This window comes from Vulpes vulpes, chromosome 1 (assembly GCF_048418805.1).
Source record: "Vulpes vulpes isolate BD-2025 chromosome 1, VulVul3, whole genome shotgun sequence".
NCBI lineage: Eukaryota > Metazoa > Chordata > Mammalia > Carnivora > Canidae > Vulpes > Vulpes vulpes.
In genome coordinates, this window is record NC_132780.1 from 131,580,341 (window position 1) to 131,601,169 (window position 20,829).

The following is a 20,829-nucleotide window of genomic DNA, read 5'->3' on the forward strand; positions in this document are numbered from 1 at the left end:
TTACAGGCCTTAGCCGCCCCTGGCTTTAAAAAAAAAAAACGGGCCCGCGGAGGCCGGAAGTCGCGGGCTACCGGTAGGGATAAAATCCTCCAAATCGCTGACCCGGAAGAGCTGGGCTCCGCGGCCCAGCAAGGGGGCGCGCGTGTGGCTGAAGAGGTTCGCCGCCACCGGGAGGCTGCTCTGCGTCCGCGGAACGCTGCTCCGGACTCCGCTCCCGCCGCCGGTGCTCCGCCTGCCGTACCGCGTCCGCCGCAGCCGCGAAGCTTCGGAGCGGCTTCCGGGAGGCGGGTGTGCGCGCGGCCCCACGCCCTCGCCGGGAGGGAGGCGGGCCCAGCCTCCACCGCGGGCGGGGGAGGGGCGGCCGGCGCTGCAGCGAAATCTCGGAACCGAGCTCGGGCGGCGGGGCCCCGACGAGGTAACCTCCCGCAGTCCTGGCTGTGGCCCCCTCCGGCACCGGTACCCGCCGCGCGCACCAGCCGCCCGCTCCAGCCTAGGCGTAGCCGGTTAAGGACCCGGGGCTTCCTCCCGCTAACCGCCTTCGTGTTTCCCTCCAGGTCACTTCTGATTACCCCACACCATGCCCCTCAGCCTCTTTCGGCGCCTTCTCCTTGCTGCCCTGCTGCTGGTGATTATCTGGACCCTCTTTGGGCCCTCGGGCATCGGGGAGGAGCTGCTGAGCCTCTCTCTGGCCTCCCTGAGCCCGGCTCCCGCCTCCCCGGGGCCGCCCCTGGCCCTACCCCGCCTCCTGATTCCCAATGAGAAGGCGTGCGGGGGTCCCGGCTCCCCACCCTTCCTGCTCATCCTGGTGTGCACGGCCCCAGAGAACCTGAACCGAAGAAATGCCATTCGGGCTTCGTGGGGCGGGCTGCGCGAGGCCCAAGGGTTCCGGGTGCAGATTCTCTTTCTTTTGGGAGAGCCAAGCTTGTGGCATCCTACCAAGGAACCCCACGACATCGACCTAGTACGGGAGGCAGCGGCCCAGGGGGACATCTTACAGGCGGCCTTCAGGGACTCCTACCGTAACCTTACTCTCAAGACCCTCAGTGGGCTGAACTGGGCAGACAAACACTGTTCTATGGCCCGCTACATCCTCAAGACAGATGATGATGTGTTTGTCAACGTCCCCGAACTGGTATCAGAGCTGATTCGGCGAGGGGGCCGTTGGGAACAATGGGAGAAGGGCAAGGAGCCTCCCAGAGAGGTTAAGGCTGGAGATAAAGAGTGGGAAGAAAGGTCCATCTTGAAGAGCCAGCCAATGCCTCTTCTGTATCTGGGCCGTGTGCACTGGCGGGTGCACCCCTCTCGGACACCAGGGAGCAAGCACCAGATATCAGAGGAGCAGTGGCCTCCCACCTGGGGCCCCTTTCCACCCTATGCCTCTGGCACAGGGTACGTGCTGTCAGCTTCTGCTGTGCAGCTCATCCTAAAAGTGGCCAGCCGGGCACCCCCTCTGCCACTGGAGGATGTCTTTGTGGGGGTGAGCGCAAGACGAGGAGGTCTCACCCCAACCCATTGTGTTAAGCTGGCTGGGGCCACCCACTATCCCTTGGACCGGTGCTGCTATGGGAAATTCCTGCTGACATCCCACAAACTGGACCCCTGGAAGATGCAGGAAGCCTGGAAGCTAGTGGGCGGCTCTGACGGGGAAAGGACTACACCCTTCTGTTCCTGGCTTCAGGAAGTTTTGGGCATCCTGCGATGTCGGGTAATAGCCTGGCTTCATAGCTGAGAGTGCCTGGGGCCATAGTAGAGGAGTGAGGAGCTGAGGGTCGAGCCAGCACACCCACAACCTTCTCTGGCCCAGGCCCAACACAGGGAGCCCGGACTGGCTGCAGCTGATCAGTTTCCTCTATCAAATGCTCCATCTAACACTGAAGATGGAGGGATACAGGAGAAATCCAGGGGCCTGGCCTGCCAGACCTAGTGATGGTCACCAGGAAGAGCAAAACAATGCCGGGATTGTTCTCTCCAGCTATGGCGGGGAAGGGGCACAAGCTCCTCAATAAACTTGTCTGTCTACCTCTTCGAGTGCAGCGTAGTCCTCACCAGGAGTCTAACAACGCAAACCTGGGGAGCCTGGAGGCTGCCAGACCATTCTGGATGGGAAGGACATCTCCAGGGACATGGGAAAGAGGAAGGCCCCTAAAGAACAAGGCTGAGGTCATAGTGACAAGATAGGGGGTGAGGTTGTAAAAGCAGGATACCATGACCCCCTCAGTTCCTAGAGTAGTCCCATGCTGGGCAAAGGGAGGGGAACAGGTCCCCAGGACGATCTACATACATTATCCAAAAAAAACAAAACAAAACTACCTTCTTTAATACCAACCCTGCCCCGGAGCCAGCTGTCTCTCTCCAGCTGAGGAAGGGGCACAGTGCCCTCTCCTTATTCCAAGGAACAGGGTCATTTCCCCACAGGCAATCATGGGGACAGATTGGTGTTCTCAGGCCATCCTGGAGCACGGCTCAGCGTACAAATCTGTCCAGGGCAGATGGCCGGGCCTTTAGGGGCTTGGCTTTCTTCTCTTGCTTCTGTGGCTGTTGCTCAAGGCTCTGCCGGACTTTGTCCTGGGTAGGGAGAGGGGGCAAGATGAGATGTGGCAGGCTGGCAATGGCAGAGGCACTAGCAGGAGGATGCAGCCAGTAGGATGCCTAGCCCACCCCCCGCAATGATCATTTACCCGGTGCTCCTTATCCATGACCTTCCTCTTCCTCTTCACCAGGCTTGCTGTCGAGCTGTGGCCCTTCTGCTTTGGCTTTGGCTGGAAGGGAGCCTTGGCTTCAGGGTCGTAGCCCTAAGGGAGGGACAAGGGTGAAACCTAGAACAGCCTCAGAGGCCAGGAACTGTGGCAGCCCCCATCTCCTGTGCCATACTTCTGGGGACACGGCATGGGGGAGGGAAGTTGTAGAAGTGAGAAAGGCTTGAGCACCAGGGCCTTGCTCCATACCAGTCTCTCTATCCGCTCCTTCTTTTCTTGCTCCAAAGAGATGACATCAACCTCTGCCAGGGCTCTTGGATCCAGACAAATGAGCTCTGCAGGCACCTGAGGTGTCACAAAGGGACAAGAACAGGTCAAGAACCATAGGAGAGTGACCCAAAGAAGGACAGAGGCCAGGGCGCTGCTGAATCCCATTCTTCCCAAGACTTGGGATATGGGAAGCTTTCCCCAACCCCAGCCCAAACCACACATAGCACAGGCTCACCTTCTCCAGCAGGGCCTTCACCTCCCACTCCTGGCGCTGCTTCTGGCTCCTGTAAGGGTTATTCTCCAGGCCATCAAAGTTGGGCTCAGCAGCCCCTGGAGGAAGGGAGAAGCATGGAGCCATAAAAAGAACCCAGTCGAGCAGCTCCAGCTCCACCAAGCCCTTTGCTCTTGGCTGTCTTGAGCAAACCCAAACTTCCATCCAGAGTTCATCCACGTGGATCCCATCTCCTAGCCTACTCACCAGGGACCAGCATGCTGGTGATGCCCCCACTGTGCCCCAGCCCCAGCACATCTTCAAAGGGGCAGAAATGAAGACCATGCACGTGGCCTGAGAGCCGATGGGTGAGGTAAGGCTGCTCCAGGGACGGGGGGCTGGCCATGCCCTGCCCCATCCATATGTTGACCACATCACTCATGCCCGCAGCCAGCAGTCCCCGCTGAGAAAAGGCCAGGTGCCCTGCTCCCAGGGGCAGGGTCCGAGCACTCAGAGGCTGGAACATCCCTCGGAGGTCAAAGATCTTCAGCTGGTGGTCCAGGCCAGAGGTGGCCATGTACCTGGCAGAAAAGAGGTCAATCTGTCGTGTGGGCTTACTGAGCAGGGCTATGGCCAAGTGCGGGCATGAAGTCTTGTTGGGGAAAAACAACTTTTATTTCCCTTTTACAGATGGGGAAACAAGCTCAGCGAAAGGAGACTAGGGTGAATGGTATGGTAGAGCTGGAATTCACGTCAGGCTAGAATTCAAGACCCTTCTGTCTGTCCTCTTGACCAAAGTTTACGGTGCACAGGCCCATCTATACCAAAACATGACGTTCTAGCACACACACAGTGCAGTGGCTCAGCAAAGAGAAGGATTGACAACAGTGGTCAGGGAGGACTTCATAATAAAACTGGGATTAGAGCTGTTCTAGCTCATTCTCAAGAAAACCAAGAAACACATACAGCAGGTAAAATGAACATCAGAGTGTGGAGGTGGTGAGATGGAAGCAGAGGTCTGCTTTCAGGACTGGAGGGACATGTGGTCAGGAGGATGACAAGGAGACAGATTCAGGGGACTCTTTAAACTGAGACTGAAGACCCAACCCTGAGTCATCAACACTACTCTCTGGCATTAAGACCATAAGCCGAAGACTGCAAGGACCTGAGAGAAGCTGAGGAAGCAATGACATAACGTGCTGGAGGATCCTGCCCCACCCTGTGTCTCCCCAGAAGAAGGGAAGGCACAGAGGTTTTGTCTGTTTTCAGAGGTTAGGAGTTTCTATGTTCAAGTTGTTCCTCAGAGAGGGAGGCCGACAGAAGACCAGGCAGGCCAGGGGATATAAGTTTGCCAATAGGCCATGGACTCTCTTCTTAGCTTTGGCTGGGAAACCGAGAAGAGGGGACTGAAGGGCTCCTACAAGAGGGACTAACCCTGTGATGGGGCTGAAGAGAGGCCCAGCTGGATATGACTCCAGACATGACAAGACAATCAGGACCCCAGCTCCAACAGATGGAAAGACATCAGTGCTAACCAGGAATTACTGACCGCTCCCGAGACACGGGGTCATACCTTTCATTCAACCCACAACACAAGGGCACATGCTAGTTTCTCTCCCCACACATACCCACCTTTGGGATCCCCTGCACAAATACCACCAGCCCATTGGCCAGGAGATATCCAGGCTACACTACCACACTTCTAAACTGGCAGACAACAATTTGGGTCTGAGAATCCAACCCAATCCTAATGCAAGCTCCCAGAATGCCTCGTAAGGCAGACAGTAAGCCTCATCTCTGGAGCCCCTGTGGCTTGTCTGAGGCACTCCTGAGGAGGGCCAGAGATAAGAAGAGGTGGGCTCAAGATCAAGGATCAGAGCTGTTCTCAAGGTGTTGACCAAATCTCAGGGAACTTAAGGGATGAGGCCTTGGGCACAGCAGTACCTGACCACAGCAGCCCAGAGGGAAGGCAAACCACAGCTTAGATTCAGTGGCCCACAGAAGGCACTCTCCTAAAGCCAGGTTGGCAAAAATATAGAATAAAAATGGTTGAAGCAAATCACTTGTCTCCAAAGATACAACAATTGTGGAGGACAAAGAGGGTCTGAGCATGTGGAAGGTTTTCATAAAACCCGACTTTTTTTTTTCTAAGATCTTATTTATTTATTCACGAGAGACACACAGAGAGAGATAGAGGCAGAGACACAGGCAGAGGGAGAAGCAGGCTCCATGCAGGGAGCCTGATGTGGGACTCGATCCTGGGTCTCTAGGATCACACCGGGGCTGAAGGCGGCGCCAAACCACTGAGCTACCAGGGCTGCCCAAAACCAGACTTTCTTTAAAACCTTTCCTGACTTTAAGACTACTTAAAAATAAAGTTACATAGTTTATACTTCATGTAGAAGATTCCGGTGCAGCAGTGTAAAAGGAGGTAAGTAGCTTGTGGGAAAGTCAGCCTAGGCCACACCCCGAGGAAGAAGAACCAGAGTCTGGAAAGTGGCTGTGAGCATTGTGGGTGTTCACAGGAGACAGCAAGGATGGAGAGAAATAGACCTTGGAGGGACTCTCGGGAGGAAAGCAGCCAAGACTTCATGGGTCACAGGCAGTAATGAAGTTCTGTCACCAAAGCAAGGAGCAGAACCTGGGCACTCAGAAAGCACCCAGATAGCCGAAGACTATAAGGCTATGTAGCCAGGTGACAGGAAGTCAAATTCTAGGTGACAGGAAAATACAGCAAAAAGAGAGCTAGCAAGGAGGAATCTGCGAGTGGGCTGACCCACTGTGACCATCCTGTGTCCAGGATGGACACATTAAGTCTGGTGTGACAAGTGACAAAAGACAACTCAGCAGAAACTAAATACACCTCCTGGCTAATTATTTCCGTAAACTACAGTCCCCGTCTCTGTTCATAACGTGGAATACCACACCATGGCAAGTTCCATGGCCCCCCCCCCTTTTTTTTTTGTTTTGTTTTGTTTTGTTTTGTTTTTTCCATGGCCCCTTCATCCCTGTACCCCTCAGAACTGCAGCAGAGCCCAGCCTGCAGCAGGTCCTCATATGTGAGTGCCTGACAGGGGTATTAAAGGAACACTAACTAATCCCATCAGAGAGAACTTGTGTGGAACAGTGTACCAGGTATACACATACATACATACACACACATGCATGTGCACACACACCTCACACAGCCTAGCGGGGCACCTGCAAACTCCCGAAGAGTAGAGATTCAGAGCAGGCCCACCACTCCTACCCCTCACATCACCAGCCAGGCCTAAAGAGAATGATCACTTCTGATACCAATGGTGAAACCCAGTGCTCCATGCTCCCTGGGCACCATGCCTTAACTCGTGTTAATGTGTAGGTCCCCAGGGCTTGGGACCTACAGCCCATATGCCAGATCCAGCCCACCACCTACTGCTGGACGGCCCTCAAGCTCCAAATGGTTTGGACATTTTTTTAAGTGCCCGGAAAAAATTCAAAAATATTTTGAAATAGGCGAAAATTATATAGGAGATTCAAATTTCAGTGGCCACAGAGGAAGTTTTATTGGAGCACGATCACACTCATTCATTGGCTTCTTCTGTGGCTGCTTTGTACAACAGCCCGGGAGAGCAGTCAAGACCCAACATCACGTATGGCATGTCATCTCTTTACACCACTGTGGGTGCACTACAACTCAGTGACATGGTTACAACTTGACAGCGTTTCATGTGCCACCTATCTCATTGTTTGTGTGAAAGATGTTTTCAAAGACTAAGTAAAATCTCTCCACAGACTGACATTAACAGATAAACATTTGCAACTGAGTTTGCTGATTTAGAACACTAACTATGAACCTCAACTGAGCAAAATGCTACCCTCAAAAAGAGAAATCCAATTCTTCCCATTAGTAGACCTGTATTATAAAAATAGTTACCTGTACTTGGTAACTATTATATTTTGAATTTCATCACTTAAAAATTCGTGATGCTTTCTCATTACTTAAGTACCTATATAACACACTCGAATTTGCCTCTTGGCCAGCAAAACCTAAAATCTTTACTACTTGGCTCTTTATAGAGAAAGCTTTCTACCTTTGAGCTAGATACTCATCCATACTCTTGGGGTAAGGAAAGCATGTAGCACACAGAGGTTCTGGAATGTGCCCACACTTACATGGCCAATCAGTGGCTACCATCACGATTTATTTACTTTATTACTATTTTTTTAAGTAGGCTCCACCAACACAGGCTTTGAACTCACCACCCTGAAACCAAGACCTGAACTAAGATCAAGAGTCATACACTTAACCAACTGAGCCATCTGGGCTACCCAACCAGGATTTACACCTAGACAGCCTGACTGTGAGTCTGTGCTCCTAAAGGTACACTGCCTTCTATACCTTTCTACCCAGCTGTGACGTTCTCAGCACCTCAGGACCAAACATGTGACTTACGTGCCTGTAGAATCTACTGCCACAGCCCGGACTCCACCCCGATGACAGAGAATCTTTGCCAGTGGCTCCTTCATGGCTGGACTCCATAAGGACACAGTACCTAGATGTCAGGGGAGAGGAGCCAAAGTCACTAACAGGCACTGAGGTGATTACCTCTGGGAAAGACAGGGTCTCAAGACCAAGAGGTAACGAGAGGGAGGAATAGGGGCTACTTGAAGGAACGTGCAAAGTACAAACAAGGAAGCAAAGCAGGTCAGGATGGTCAAAGAGTCAAAGCTCAGCTAGAGACCAACCATTGCTGTGTCCGAGATGGATGACAGCATTGTAAGGGTTCTTAGTCATGACATCCAGCCGCCCAGCCCGAGCATTCAGAGCTGCCACGATCTTTCCCACTGACACATCCAGGTAGGTCAGAAACCCTGTCTCTGACTGAGAGAGCAAGAAAGAATGAGTCCTGATTGCCCTCCATCCTTCTACTGGGATCCCAGAGAAGAAACAGTCTTCTCATGGGCTGCCACCCAGTCTCTTCTCTCCAGAGGCACTCACAGCCGTGGCCAGGAGGAAATGGAAAGGCAAGAACTCCAGCCGTGTGACTCGATCACAGCGGCGGATACAGTGGAGCTCGATGCCCTGGTTGTCATAGATGTGAAGCCAGCGATTCTGAGCGACAGCAAACAGTGCCTCTGAATGCAAAAACCTGGAAGGAGGGGAAGAGTGGTTACGAGGGAAAGAGGGTCAAGGGACTGTCATTCAGTCAGGAAGGAGATGCCCCACCCCCACTGACCGGATGTCCTGCACTGCCTCCATGACGTTGATCTCACACATGAGCCTCTTTGTTACCCAGTCAAGGGTGGCCACATGACCCCGGTGCCCTCCAAAAGCCAGGTGTCTGTTGGAGGTGGGGGACAGGCAGCATGTCAATACAGGAAAGCACCCTGACTCAGACCATGAGGTCTTGCCCCCACCGGCCCCGCCTCTCCAGATAAGGAGATGCTTTACATGCTCACCCTCATATGCAAACAAATCACAGAACCATCCCCACGTCATCAGCCTAAACATATACCGTATGGCTGAGGTGAGTGTGGCTGAAACGGTTAAGGAGATGAACCACATCCTAGTTCAAGAGTCACTGATATCCAATCTTACCTCCCAACTGGGGAGTAATTCAGTCTGTAGGGTCCAAACTGCCTCAAGTTTAAATCAAAATGCTGAGAGAAGGAAAAGTGAAAAAAAAAAATCACGGAAGAATGGGCTCCTCTTGGTAATTCCCACCTCTAGTTCCCACTTCTATCTTGCTCTGTGCCACCAGTGGCCCCTTTTCCAACCTCAGACTCACCTTGGCTGCACTTGCAATATCCACAGCCTCCACAATCTCAGCCTGGCGTATCTTTGCTGTGTCCTCCCCATCCTCCCCTTCCAGAAACCTAAGAATGAGCACTAGGGTTGCAGTAAAACTTACAAATACATGGTGGGTGTACCAACGTAAAAATGAGAACGAGAAGCCCCATCAAGCAGGGCCTGGGGAGGTCCACATTAGGATCCACTTACCCAGGTTCCTCAGCAAGGAGCAGTTCAGAACGAGCAGCTTTGATACTTATTTCTTCTTCCTCAGCTTCAGCCACCTCTAGTCGGCTTCGTGTTTTCGACTTCGAATGTGGCAGCTATACCAGCGTTGGAAGGAGAGTAATGAAAAAAGAACCAGGTGTTATGTGGGGTGCCAGGAGAGTCACACAGTTCCTCTTCATCCAACTCACTCATATGCTCTCCCAGGCTGCAATCCCTCCTCACTCCCAGCTGGTCCTCACCTTTTTGGATTTGTCAATGCGACGGAACTTGCGAGCCACTTCCTCAGGGACGGGAGCAGGGCCTGGAAATGGATCCTGGGCCTGGGGAAGGAGAAAGCAATTAGCAGACAGGTTAGGGGTTGACCCCAACCATCGCACCTGTAAAGTACAAGGCAACTTGCCCCACCACCTTATCAGGTCCCAGGCTCACCCCGGACAAATTTCTCTGAGGCTCAAGATTTCTCTGTTCTCGAGGTTTCTTCGGGCACTGAGGCTTCCCGGGGATCCGAGACTTTTTTGGGATGTTAATGTTCTTTGGCCTCTGGGGGCGGAGCTCTCGATTCCTTTTCTTGTTACGAGGGGGCCCTGGAGAGGCTCCGGCAGCGGTCAGAGTGGCTTCCTCCTCCCAGTACCTCCGCGGTTTCTACGGGCAGATCACAAGTTCTAACACTCCATAGCCCTCGCCCCCCCCCCACCCCCGGGACCCCGCAGCTAAAAATTTCCCTTCCACCCTGGCGAGGTCTCTACCTTCTTCTTGGTCTGAAGTCTGGCCTTCTTGGGCTGGACATCTCTGCCCGGTTTGGAGGCTGTTTCCATCTAGCCCACCGGAACGACGACCCACGTGCAAACTCCTCTCAGCTGTCCACAGACCGCTCGGAAACTCCCGGAAGCCCGCCGGCCCTCGTCCAATCAGTGCCTACCAGGTCTGAAGCCGTCTGAGCGCCATCTTGAATGAGGGCCCACTGTCTCTCGAGGGGCGGGGCAGGTCTTGGCTCCGCAATCCCGAGCAGCCGCTTATGCCCGAGTAATGAAAGAAAGGTAGTCTGGGGCTGGGGACAAAGTAACGGTGCAGTTTCTCTTTCCAGCTCCGTTTCCCTGTCTTGCCTAAAACCTCCCGAGTCCAGTTTTCTGGGGGGAACACCGTTCACTAAATGTGCCAAAACTACAGTTCCCGGCATGCGTCAGAAGACAGCTTCCGGCGCCTCATTTTCCCAGCATTCTTTGTTTACTTCCAGGTTTAGTAATAGTGAAGCGAGAACGTGAGTATGCCTGGGTTACGGTTGAGGGGCTTGGGGTCTTGCTGCGCCCGCCACCTCCTGGGGCCTGCGTGGAGGGCTCTCTGGGACGAGGAGAGGCTGTGGTGCCCTGGGAGGCTGCCTCGCAAGAGTGCTGTCCTTTCCGCAGGCCGGGCCAGAAAGGGGAGTTTAGGTACCTCCCAGAGTGAGACCCAGCGCCCGCTCCCACTCCCCGTCCCCGCCATGGCTGAGCTAATCCAGAAGAAGCTACAGGGAGAAGTGGAGAAATATCAGCAGCTACAGAAGGGTAAGGGAGCAGCGTCGGCGCGGCCTCGCCCCAGACCCTTCACTTACAGCCCAAAGCCAAACCAAGATAATATCTTGTGCCCCACTAGAGGCCCCGCGTGCAGCTCCTTCCCCATCTCGGAGCTCGTCCCCACCCACTGACCTGTTGCCGCCTCCTTGTCTACTTCCTCAGCTCCGTTTTCTTCTCACCAGGATTGGGGTCAGGCGGCACATTTGATGTGTTTAATCAACCCTTTCTTCCTAACCCCCAGACTTGAGTAAATCCATGTCGGGGAGACAGAAGCTTGAGGCGCAGCTAACAGAAAATAATATCGTGAAGGAGGTGAGAGAGGGATATGCCGGGCCAGAAGGGACCTGTCCTGGAAGTGATTCTGACCTTGTATGTCCCATCCCTCCATCAGGAGCTGGCCCTGCTAGATGGATCCAACGTGGTCTTTAAACTTCTGGGCCCTGTGCTGGTCAAACAGGAGCTGGGAGAGGCTCGTGCCACAGTGGGGAAGAGGCTGGACTATATCACAGCTGAAATGTGAGTCTTTGTTCTGACACCCTGCAAGGCACCGGACACCCCCAGCGTAGAATGTCGAGGAGCCATTGGAGTAGTTCCAGGGTAGCCCTGTCTGACCTGCTTCCTCAAACCCTCGACGGAGAGTCCAGGGGGGAGTCCAACCCGTCAGCACCCTTAAGAGTAAATCTCATCAATTTCTCATTTGCTTGTCTCTCTTGCCTCTCTTCAGTAAGCGATACGAATCCCAGCTCCGGGACCTTGAGCGGCAGTCAGAGCAACAGAGGGAGACCCTGGCTCAGCTGCAGCAGGAGTTCCAGAGGGCCCAGGCAGCCAAGGCAGGGGCTTCTGGGAAGGCCTGACCCCATGGGGGAGGGGCGGGAAGGGAATGAGGCAGCTCAAGGGTCTATGCTTGTAGCTAATAAAATGTGAAAACCCCTGGCTGTTTTCTGACCAGCCACTTCCTGTCATGATGGTCTCTTCCTTGGGCCCCTTCAACTTTATATATATGCCACCTGCATTACTCTGTTCGGTCCCAGTTCTCGTGACTGGAATTGCCACAGAGTAATCCTCCTTTCTTCACTGAGACTAAAATCTGAAACGTCTCACACCTACTTGCCTATATACACTACGCTTGCCTTGGTTGGCGTGCCCCTTAGGAAACATGAGAAGAGCATTTACCACACAACGATCATTGGGAAGGCCAGTTTAACTACAGAGCTCATGGTAATCTAAACTGAGACCCTAGGGTGAAATGTGGTGACCCTCTTGCTTATGCTTTCTTGTCATCCTCCAGAAAGCCCCAGCATCTTAGTCTCGTTCTAGAATTTGTTTGAATGAAGCTTAGGCTGATTTAAAATCCCAGCATGGAACACTTTGTGATGTTGTAAGGCCCTCAAGTTTATACATTATCCACAAAGTCATTCTTCCATTCCTTTGTCCTAAAATTGTTTCTTACAAATTTCCAACCACGGATTGTTCTTTAATCTCACTTTAATTGGTGACTGGTACTTGCTATGGGTCTGTGACAACTGAGAAGAAAAACAGCAAATAAAAGGAGCCGGCAGAGAGGTTACTGGGGAGAAGGAAACTGTTGTGAGGAAACTTTTCGCCAACACTTCATTTTCAGCAATGGGGACAGAAAACATTGGGCCCCTTGTTCTTTGGTGTCTACCTTCAGCCATCTCCCCACCCCCACTCCCAGAAGCTAAACCATACACAATTCAAGGACAGGGGAGTAGAATGTAGGTAGTGTTTTGATTTATTATCTTAGTGTTGTCACAGTGACAGGAACTCCCAGGGTAGGAAAATAAACTCCTACTAGATCCTACTTCTTGCCATCCCCTCTCCCCAGGGCTCAGAGCCTCTAGGCTTTTCCTCTCCCTCCTCCTTGTAGGCCTCTCCTTGGCCTTAGAATGCTAGGATGTGGCCAGGAACCGGGAACTGATCCTTTTCCAGTACTGGCCATGTGCTGCATTCATGGAAAGTAGGGAGCTATACACAGGTATCCCAACTTGGTTACCAAGATAACCAGTTCTCACAAAGCTGAATCTCTCAGCTTTCTGGTTAAACCAGTGGCACTTCACTGCCCCAGGGTGGTTGGCCACCTTTCTGGATTTCTTCCTGGTGCAACATGACTGCCACCACTCAGGATGGCAACCCACATTGGTGTGGCCACCATAAATTCTATTGAGCTCGCAGGGTTTCTTCCTCAAAACAGTGCCCGGGCAATCTTCCTCCCTGTGGCCTTGATCCTGGGAAAAGAACCCCCTCCTCCCTCACTTGGGGGAGTTCCTGAGGCTGAGGGGCTGCTGGTGAGACCCAGTGTAGCAGTAGAGGGCCTTCGCCGCTGCCGTAGGAGGAAATCGTGTGACGCTCCATCCATAGCATAGAAAACATTAGCTGAGGGTGGGATGGTCAGCTCTGTGTGTTCAGAGAAGGAACATCAAGAACGACATGGTCATTGCCCCCACAACCACTTGGCTGTGGAAGCACCACTCTCCTCCCAAGTCTGCCTTTCCTCACGGCCTCTTACCTCGCTCCCCTGGTAGCAGCTGCACTAGCTCATATTCCGAAGCCACCGCAGAGTCGCGATTGTTTTTCTTAAGGACACGACTGATGACACTTGGAGCCTTGTCTTGGCTTGTCACCTGGCAGGACAGGAGACCAAAAGAGCAATAAACTGGCCATTGCCTCTGCTTTCCATCCGTTCAGCTCTAACTGCTGATCCCAACTGAAAATGGTGACCCATGTCAAACACTCTAGAATGAACAGGGAAGCACTATGTAGTGGTTACCTGTACCCCACAGTGTCCAGTGAAATAGGACTGCTTCCCTAGGAGGAAATTGCTATGGATTCTGAAGATCTAATGTCCCCAAAGTTGAAGCTGCAGCAGCTAATGCCAAGTAGCCTTTATTGTTTTTTAAAGATGTTTACTTATTTACTCATGAGAGACACAGAGACAGGCAGACAGAGGCAGAGGGAGAAGCAGGCTCTCTGCAGGGAGCCCGATGCGGGACTCGATCTCAGGACCCCACGATCACGCCCTGAGATGAAGGCAGATGTTCAACCACTGAGCCAGCCAGGCGTCCCACCAAGTAACCTTTAAAACAAAATAGCTGACGGGCCCTTGGGTGGTTCAGTTGGTTGAGTGTCAGACTCTCTGTTGTGGCTCAGGTCATGATCTCAGTTGTGAGGTGGACAGAACCCACGTCCAGCTCTGCGGTACTGGGTGTGGAGTTAAGATTAAGATTCTCTGTCTCCCTCTCCCTCTGCCCCTCCCACCCCACTTGCTCACTTGCTCTAAAAAATGAAAAACAAAATTTCTAAATAAAACGGCTGTCATAAGCACAGGTCAGAACCAAGGCTAGAATCATCCTCCCATTTGGCTATTCAGGACAACATCTATAGTCCCACAAGGCATCATCCTTCAGCCCCACTGCACGGGGCAGCTTCCTCACCAAGATGCTCTTGTAGACACTGCCATCTTCCCCCAGCTCCATCTGGACTCGGATGATTCGGCAATCAGAGGCCCCTGGCCCAGATCCCCCACCCCCGTATTCAGTCCCCTTGGAGGCCCCTTCTGCACCCCCACTGAGTGGGGAGCCACAGGAGGCGGAACGGCGGTGACCTCGAGAAGGCCTAGGAGAGGAGGCTGGGGGAGAGAGGTGGCTGGGGTCCGCCAGACTGTGCAGGTATGGAGTGCTTTCCAGGGCAGAGTCCAGAGATGAGACAGATGGCCACTTCATGTGCTAGGGACAAACAACATGGGGGACTGGCATGAAGGCAGAAAGGTCAAAGAAGAAACATTAACAAAGGCAAGGTCAGTGTTGAGGTCAGAGGTCAGGAACAGAGCTCACCTGGGCCAGCCTGGTCAACAGAGGAGCAGGGGTTCCAGGTACCTCCTCTCCCCCCACACTGGGCCGGTCCCAGGAGACAAGGGGGGTGGGTCCCCCGACAGAGCCCAGGACCCTGGAGCAGTAAAGCATTAAGAGGGTCAGAGGGAGAAGGGCTCTTCTCCCAAGGAGCTTCCCCATGGCACTACCCCCTAACTACTGACACCCTTACTCTGTCCATTGCGAGATGACCAGTGTTGGCCGAAGCACCCTCGGGGCAGGAGGGTCACTGGTACCAGGTGGCTCCACCTCACAGGACACTCGATGGCTGTGAAGAGGGCCAATGGACAGATGTCAGCACAGGACACACCGATCCCCACACTCAGCCCTAGGCCTGGAGTCCCAACCTCACCCAGCCAGTCACCTCTGGGCCTCTGTCAGCGGCCGAAGCCCTCGCAGCCACTGCTGGATATCAGGGTCAGGTCGGAGGTCATAGCCACGACATTCGTTCTGGAGCCGCCGCAGCTCAGAAAGGACAGCAAACTCCTAAGAAGGAGCCCACAGACTGCAGGAGCCGATCTCAGGGACCCCTGACTTTCCCCACCACCTCCCCTTGTCGGGACATGGCTAGAGAGGTCTAGCATCCGGTGCGTGCACTACCCTCACCTTCCTCCGCTTGTCAAAATTGATGTATCCGTTCTGCAAGAATATTGGGGAATGGGGTGAAGCCCAGTTCTGCCACAGAGAGAACATACCCTCTTCCAAGCACACACACATCCACATCCAACTTCTCAAGCATTTCATCCACTAGGCCTCTGAATCCTCTGTTCCTCCCCAGCTCCCCCTCACCTCTGTCCTGCCCCAAGCTCTGTACCTTACCCTTGAAATTGAATATCACAGGTAGAAGTGGTGTCCATTCCACAGATGGGAAAATTAGGGCTCAAAGACAATGAGGAACTTGCCCAAGATCCCAGTTTTTGTTTCTTTAACAAATGCTACATACGCTAACACTGCAGACACGCTCTAAGCACCTGCTGAAAAGTATTTCATTTAACCCTCCTGACAACAGACTGGCATTGACATGGTCACCGCACTCTCACTTACAAATCACTGAGCCACAAATAAGTTAAGCTACTTGCTCAAGTAACAGAACCAGAACTCCGACAATCTGGCTCGAGCCCTGGAGTTTGGTGCTGACGCCCTGCAGCACCTTTCTGGAAGGTCTGTCTAACCCTGAGGCCCACCTGTTCCCTCATCACAATGCACACAACAACCTTGCACACCACCCACCTCCAGCTCATCCTTGGAGGCTGCGTCCAGCATCACGAGGTCCTTCAGGAAGGTGCCAAGATATGGGACCACGCCCTGAGGTCAGAGGTCAGGATCAGATGCCCACTCCTGATCTGAGGGCTCTCCATCCCTCTGCACTTGCCTATACCATCCCTCCCTCCTGCCATGCCTCCCCTTTCGTCCCTCTGAATGCCTCCTGACTCCACTCCTCACTGTTTCACAACACTCCCCCCCCACCCTACCCCCCCCACCCCCCCACCCCTCCCACCCCCCCGCTAGGCTAGTCACTCACCCCACCCCGGGAGCCAGAGCCAGAGCCAGACCTCGGAGCCTTCTTGGAATTTGACTCCAGAGAGGGCTGCAGCTTCACCTCCTGCTGGTGACAGGACAGGGAGGTAGGGGTGCCTCAAGGGGAGCAGGGATGGCTGGGAGCGCCAGGGAACAGGGACTCACTTGCAAGAGGAGCTCCCGGCTCTGGGAATAATTATCCTCCTCGGAGAAGATCTGGCAGAGGCTGGAGAAGACTCGGAGGCTGTCCCTGGGGGTGGGGGGCAGCAGCCTTGAGGACGGGCCAGCCTGCCCCACGCCCCCTCGGCGCCAGGCCGGTGCCCCTGTGCTCCCACCTGGTAGCTTCCCCCCAGGCTGCTCGAAGCCTGTGGATGGGGCTGGACTGCAGGGCCGACACCACAGCATAAACCGAAGAGAAGTTTCGGAGCAGACGACACTCCTGGGGGAGAGGAGGGTCACAGAGGCAGGCCAGAGCTCTGGGCCCACTCTCTCTACACCAGGGTCCCCAACAGAGCCAAGCCTCTCTCTTACCTCTGCCACGCGGATCCACTTTTCCAGGAGTCGGGCCCTCTGCGGAGGACGCAGTGGCCGAATGGTCACCTCCCCAGGCCCCTCTCCAGCTGAAGTAGCTCCCAGGACAGAGCTGACCACTGCCCCTGCCACCTTGTTGAACTGTGTAACAGTAGCTCGGACAGATGGGCAGAGGTGGGAATGTCCCGGCCGGTCTCTGTGACCCCACAGGCTCCCCAGGCACTGAGAGGGGACCAGATGGAGAAACAGCTCCTGTGGAGCAGAGGACAGAGGTCAAGGTTCGGAGTCAAGTGGGCTCAGCCTTCCAACATCAGGGGCGTGAGGATCGCAGGTGGCCAAGGAACCAAAGGGGAGCGGGCTTTGAAGGGTAACAATCATGGGGAAGGGGGAAAGATCAAATAGAGTGGACAGGGGAAGCTGGGAGCTTGTTTAGGAAGGGCTAGAAACAAGGAGAAGGCTCTGGAGTCAGGGGAAGTAGTAAGGGGACAGGGGGCACAGGGGCAGAGGTCAGGGTCTCACCGCATCTAGCAGGGTCAGCTGTTCGGCCAAGTGGTCAGCGAGGAACACCAGGACATCCGTGGGGTCAGCAGGGGGATCGCCGGGGAGGGCCAGGGGCTTAGGAAGGTCGGGGGCCTGGGGGTCCACCCGGAACCGGAGGTTGCGGATGAGGTCAGCGCTGCCCCCCCCAACACCCTCCCCTGCTGCATACCCTGTCCGAAGCAAGAAGCTCTCAAGCCGGTCAAGCTGGCCCTTGACCTCAAAGCCAAAATCCTCAGGGTGAGAGGCCAGCCAGGTTGACAGTACAGAGGTGGCTACCCTGGGAGAAGGGGAATCAGCCAGGGGTCAGCTATCAAGCTGCAGCTCAGCCAGAGGGGACTGTGAGGTTAACAATCAGCGGTCACTCACCCTATTGTCCTCTCTAGTTCATCAGTAGGATGAGATTCGAGGGCTTCCAGCCTAGGAAGGAGAAGAGATTCGATCTGCCCATTTTCCCCAAGCCCCCAGTGGCTTTGACTATTCTGGGGGGATTTTCTGGCTTTAGGAAGTCCAGACACCTCCATGACCCTTGGTCCCTTATGACCCTGACCTGTCAGCCACAAGCCCTAGCAGGGCAGGGGTGGAAGTGAAGGCCCTGTGGGTGGCCAGGAAAGCTGGTGTGAAGGTCACGTCAGCCCCTGATGTCCGGGCATCCAGCAGGTGTCTGACCAGGGCCTCCAGAGTGCCAGCTCGGAGCCTTCTGGAGGACCGAGGGGGAGGCGTCGGGGCCTGGGGGAGACAGAAGGAAAGTCACTGACCCTGTTTTCAACTTAGCCCCTAGACCTCTGGGGAAAATCCCAGACTCAGGAAATGCTGGGGGCTCATTATACAAAGATTCAGAGACGGCCAAAAACTTGATTGACCAAAGTCACACAGCAGAGTTCAGGTCTCCAAAAAGTTGGCCAGAGGACAGGAGACTGGGAGGTCATGGGTCAGAGGTGAGAAGCCAAAGTTAGGATCTCACCAAGGGATCAAGAGGCCGATACTGGCGGCTTGTGACAGTAAAGGTGGCACCATCCTCCTCCTCATCCCAGACAGACACAGGGGCCTGGCAGAGCAAGGAAGAGGAGGTGAGACAGTCCCACGCCACCCCCTACTGCCCCCAGCCCTAATCCTCCCTCTGTTTCCCTCACCTGTGGTGGCGGGGAACAGTACCAGCGAGTGCGAGGGGTGGGGGGGGCTGGTGACCCCAGGTCTCCCCCACTGGGGCCTAGACAGCCCCCCCCAAGCCGCCTCAGGGCCCGGTGGAGTCGAGGGGGTGGCAGTGGGGGTGGTGGTGGAATGCAGGAACCCTGGGCCCGGAGACCTCTGTCGCCCTTTCCCCCCAGAGCTGAACCCCAACACAGCAGAGAAGCAAGGTGCAAAGGAGAGGAGGGGGAAGCGAGAAAGGCAGAAAGCCAGAGGCAGAGGCCTTGAGAGCTGGAACCTCAGTCACGGGCACAGCCGCAAGCTCCGCCCACCCCCGCAGGAACTGACCGAGCCCCAAGAGTTAGTCCTTCAGGGGAGCCCCCCTTCCCTGGTCCCTCAATGCTGGGAGACCCCCTCAAGGTGGCGGCTCCAATGCCAGTACAGGAAGGAGAAGGGGAAGTTGGGATGATGGGGAGGGGGGTTGTGCAGCCGACTCAGGGTCACGTGGCCCCAGCCCCTCCCCCAACCGATCCCGAAAAACCAGCCCTGCCAGTCACCCTGCCCTCACCCAGGCTCTGGACCCAGGAGTCCTGCGCCTCGGGGCCCCGAATCCAATTTCTGGCCCCTTCTGGGGCCCCAGATCCCGCTCCTGGCCACCACCATTAGTCCCGGCGGAGAGCAGGTGACCCCCCCGCCCCAGCCTGGGATGTTCCCTCCAAAGTCCAAGAACCCGGGCTTCCCGCCTGCACTCGCGGCCCAGCGGGAGAGGGGGAGGGGTCACGAAATCGAAGGGTTCCCTCCCCAATCCCCGAGTCGGAGAGGCCGGTTACTGTGGAAACAAACCCCACCCCGCCAAACAAAAACAAGGAGGGCGCCGGGGACCGAGACACGACGGCCGGAAGGGCTGGCACGCCGAGGCCGGGGCGGGGAGAGCCAGGGAAGGTTCCCGCGGGCCAGTCCTGAGTCCCACCGCCAGCGGGAGCCCCAGGAACTCCGGGACTCCCCGCCGCGGGCCGACTGGCAGACACCAGGCAGGAGGCCGGAGGGAGAGAGGAAGGGACAGAGACCCGAGGGCGAGGCAGAGCGACTCCGACATGTCCACCTCCCGACTTCCCACCACTCGCGTCTCACCTCGTCTTCTTCCTCCTCCTCCTCTTCCTCCTGCCCCCCGCCCACGCCCCGGCCACCTGGGCCCCCACCCTCTTCGGGGTCTCGGCTCCGGAAGCTGCTCAGCACGACTCCCCCGGGGGGACTCGCGTCCCAAAGCAGCCGCAGGGGCCGCGGGAGCATGGCCGAGTGAAGGAATCAGCGGGGTCGGGCCATGGGGGCGCCTGGGGAGAAACGGGGGGGGGGGCAGGTGGAGAGTCAGGTGGGCGCGGGGGATCGGGGAGGGGAGGGACGCGGGGGAGTGCCCAGGTGACTGTTATGGGAGTTTGGGGAGGGAAGCAACACAGGGGTGGACTATGGGGGTCCCTGGTGCATTTGGGGTTTGGGGGTCACGAGTACGGGAACGGGCAGGGTCACAGGGTGCTCAGGCTCTGACCTGCTCGGGAACGGTGGGAGCAGCGCGGGTCCCGGGCCGCTGTTCCCGTCGGTCTCCGGTCCCCAACCGAGTCCCTGGCCCGAGTCCCCTCCTCGGCTTTTCCGCACCCCCGTTACCGCCCGCCGGGCTCCCGGGCCCTCCCGCCCTTTCCGCTCGCCCCCCCCCCCCCCCACGTCCGCCTGCTCCAACTGCAGGAGCCAAAACGGGAAGGAAGTGAGGACAGGAGCCAGGGCCGCGGACTCGGGGAGCGCTGGGCGCCCAGCGGCCAGGACCCAGCAGTCACGGGCCCCAGCCCGCTGTCCTCGGAACCCCTGCTCAGGGGTCCCGGAGCCCACGCCGCCCCGCACTCAATCCGAGTAGAGTCCCGTCTCCCGATCCCGAGGGAGGATAGGAGCCGGATTTGACATTCCCCTGCCCCCCGACAACACCGAAGCTAAAACTCCCGGGGGAAGCGTTTTAGGCCGACAGGGATCGCTTACTCCCCCTGACGGGGTTACACTCCCCACCCGCACCCACGCGTGTAGCGGGTCGGAATCCAGTCCGCGTTTTCCGAGAAGCGCGGGGTTCCCGCCCTCGCGTAAGGGGGCGGGGCAGGAAGCCGCCACTTCCGGTTCTCGGTTCCTCTGTCCAGCGTTTCCGGCGCTCGGCGTGGTACGTGCGCTTCCTTCAGCTCGCCCCGCCTTCCCCGGAGCCCGCGGCGCAGGGCGTCTCGCCCGCCGCTGGTGGCCCCCGACCCTGCAGCGTTCCGGGGACTGGGGTGTCGCCAAAGCGTTTGAGCGGTCGGGGTGAGGGCAGCCCGGGTGGCGCAGCGGTTTAGCGCCGCCTTCAGCTCAGGCCCTGATCCTGGAGGCTCGGGATCGAGTCCCACGTCGGGCTCCCTGCGTGGAGCCTGCTTCTCCCTCTGCCTGTGTCTCTGCCCCTCTCTCTCTGTGTCTCATGAATCAATAAATAAAATCT

The 20,829-nt window shown here is 55.9% G+C and overlaps 4 protein-coding genes across 6 annotated transcripts; 2 read left to right on the plus strand and 2 right to left on the minus strand.

Moving 5' to 3' along the window:
* Positions 1–153: 153 nt before the first annotated feature.
* B3GALT4 (beta-1,3-galactosyltransferase 4) lies at positions 154–6,886 on the plus strand. Of its 2 annotated transcripts, none has more exons than XM_072729554.1 (2): positions 154–288; positions 555–6,886. In XM_072729554.1, the coding sequence occupies exon 2, from the start codon at positions 578–580 to the stop codon at positions 1,727–1,729; it is 1,152 nt and encodes a 383-aa protein (XP_072585655.1). In that variant the 5' UTR covers positions 154–288; positions 555–577; the 3' UTR covers positions 1,730–6,886. The 2 variants fall into 2 exon arrangements, with proteins under 2 accessions (XP_072585655.1, XP_025846483.1); XM_025990698.2 differs by having other exon boundaries at positions 283–415.
* WDR46 (WD repeat domain 46) lies at positions 2,295–10,335 on the minus strand. Its single transcript, XM_025990697.2, has 15 exons — positions 9,925–10,335; positions 9,608–9,820; positions 9,418–9,498; positions 9,161–9,273; positions 8,949–9,036; positions 8,759–8,820; positions 8,397–8,501; positions 8,159–8,309; positions 7,906–8,041; positions 7,613–7,712; positions 3,445–3,758; positions 3,202–3,296; positions 2,946–3,041; positions 2,679–2,792; positions 2,295–2,565 (listed from the first exon to the last, which is right to left on the minus strand). Exons 1-15 carry the CDS (start codon positions 9,991–9,993, stop codon positions 2,464–2,466), a joined length of 1,839 nt encoding a protein of 612 aa, XP_025846482.2. The 5' UTR covers positions 9,994–10,335; the 3' UTR covers positions 2,295–2,463.
* Positions 10,336–10,361: 26 nt separating this feature from the next.
* Positions 10,362–11,681, plus strand: PFDN6 (prefoldin subunit 6). Its single transcript, XM_025990701.2, has 5 exons — positions 10,362–10,436; positions 10,582–10,719; positions 10,970–11,040; positions 11,120–11,244; positions 11,453–11,681. The coding sequence occupies exons 2-5, from the start codon at positions 10,656–10,658 to the stop codon at positions 11,580–11,582; spliced, it is 390 nt and encodes a 129-aa protein (XP_025846486.1). The 5' UTR covers positions 10,362–10,436; positions 10,582–10,655; the 3' UTR covers positions 11,583–11,681.
* A 777-nt stretch (positions 11,682–12,458) lies between these two features.
* RGL2 (ral guanine nucleotide dissociation stimulator like 2) lies at positions 12,459–20,052 on the minus strand. 2 transcript variants are annotated; one of them, XM_025990694.2, is made up of 18 exons: positions 19,873–20,052; positions 19,461–19,660; positions 18,166–18,249; positions 17,752–17,930; positions 17,571–17,621; positions 17,184–17,481; positions 16,665–16,916; positions 16,469–16,572; positions 16,299–16,383; positions 16,138–16,218; positions 15,846–15,920; positions 15,222–15,254; positions 14,980–15,101; positions 14,788–14,883; positions 14,580–14,691; positions 14,181–14,471; positions 13,256–13,370; positions 12,459–13,143 (listed from the first exon to the last, which is right to left on the minus strand). In XM_025990694.2, the coding sequence occupies exons 2-18, from the start codon at positions 19,617–19,619 to the stop codon at positions 12,932–12,934; spliced, it is 2,349 nt and encodes a 782-aa protein (XP_025846479.1). In that variant the 5' UTR covers positions 19,620–19,660; positions 19,873–20,052; the 3' UTR covers positions 12,459–12,931. The 2 variants fall into 2 exon arrangements, with proteins under 2 accessions (XP_025846479.1, XP_025846478.1); XM_025990693.2 differs by having other exon boundaries at positions 16,138–16,221.
* Positions 20,053–20,829: the final 777 nt, after the last annotated feature.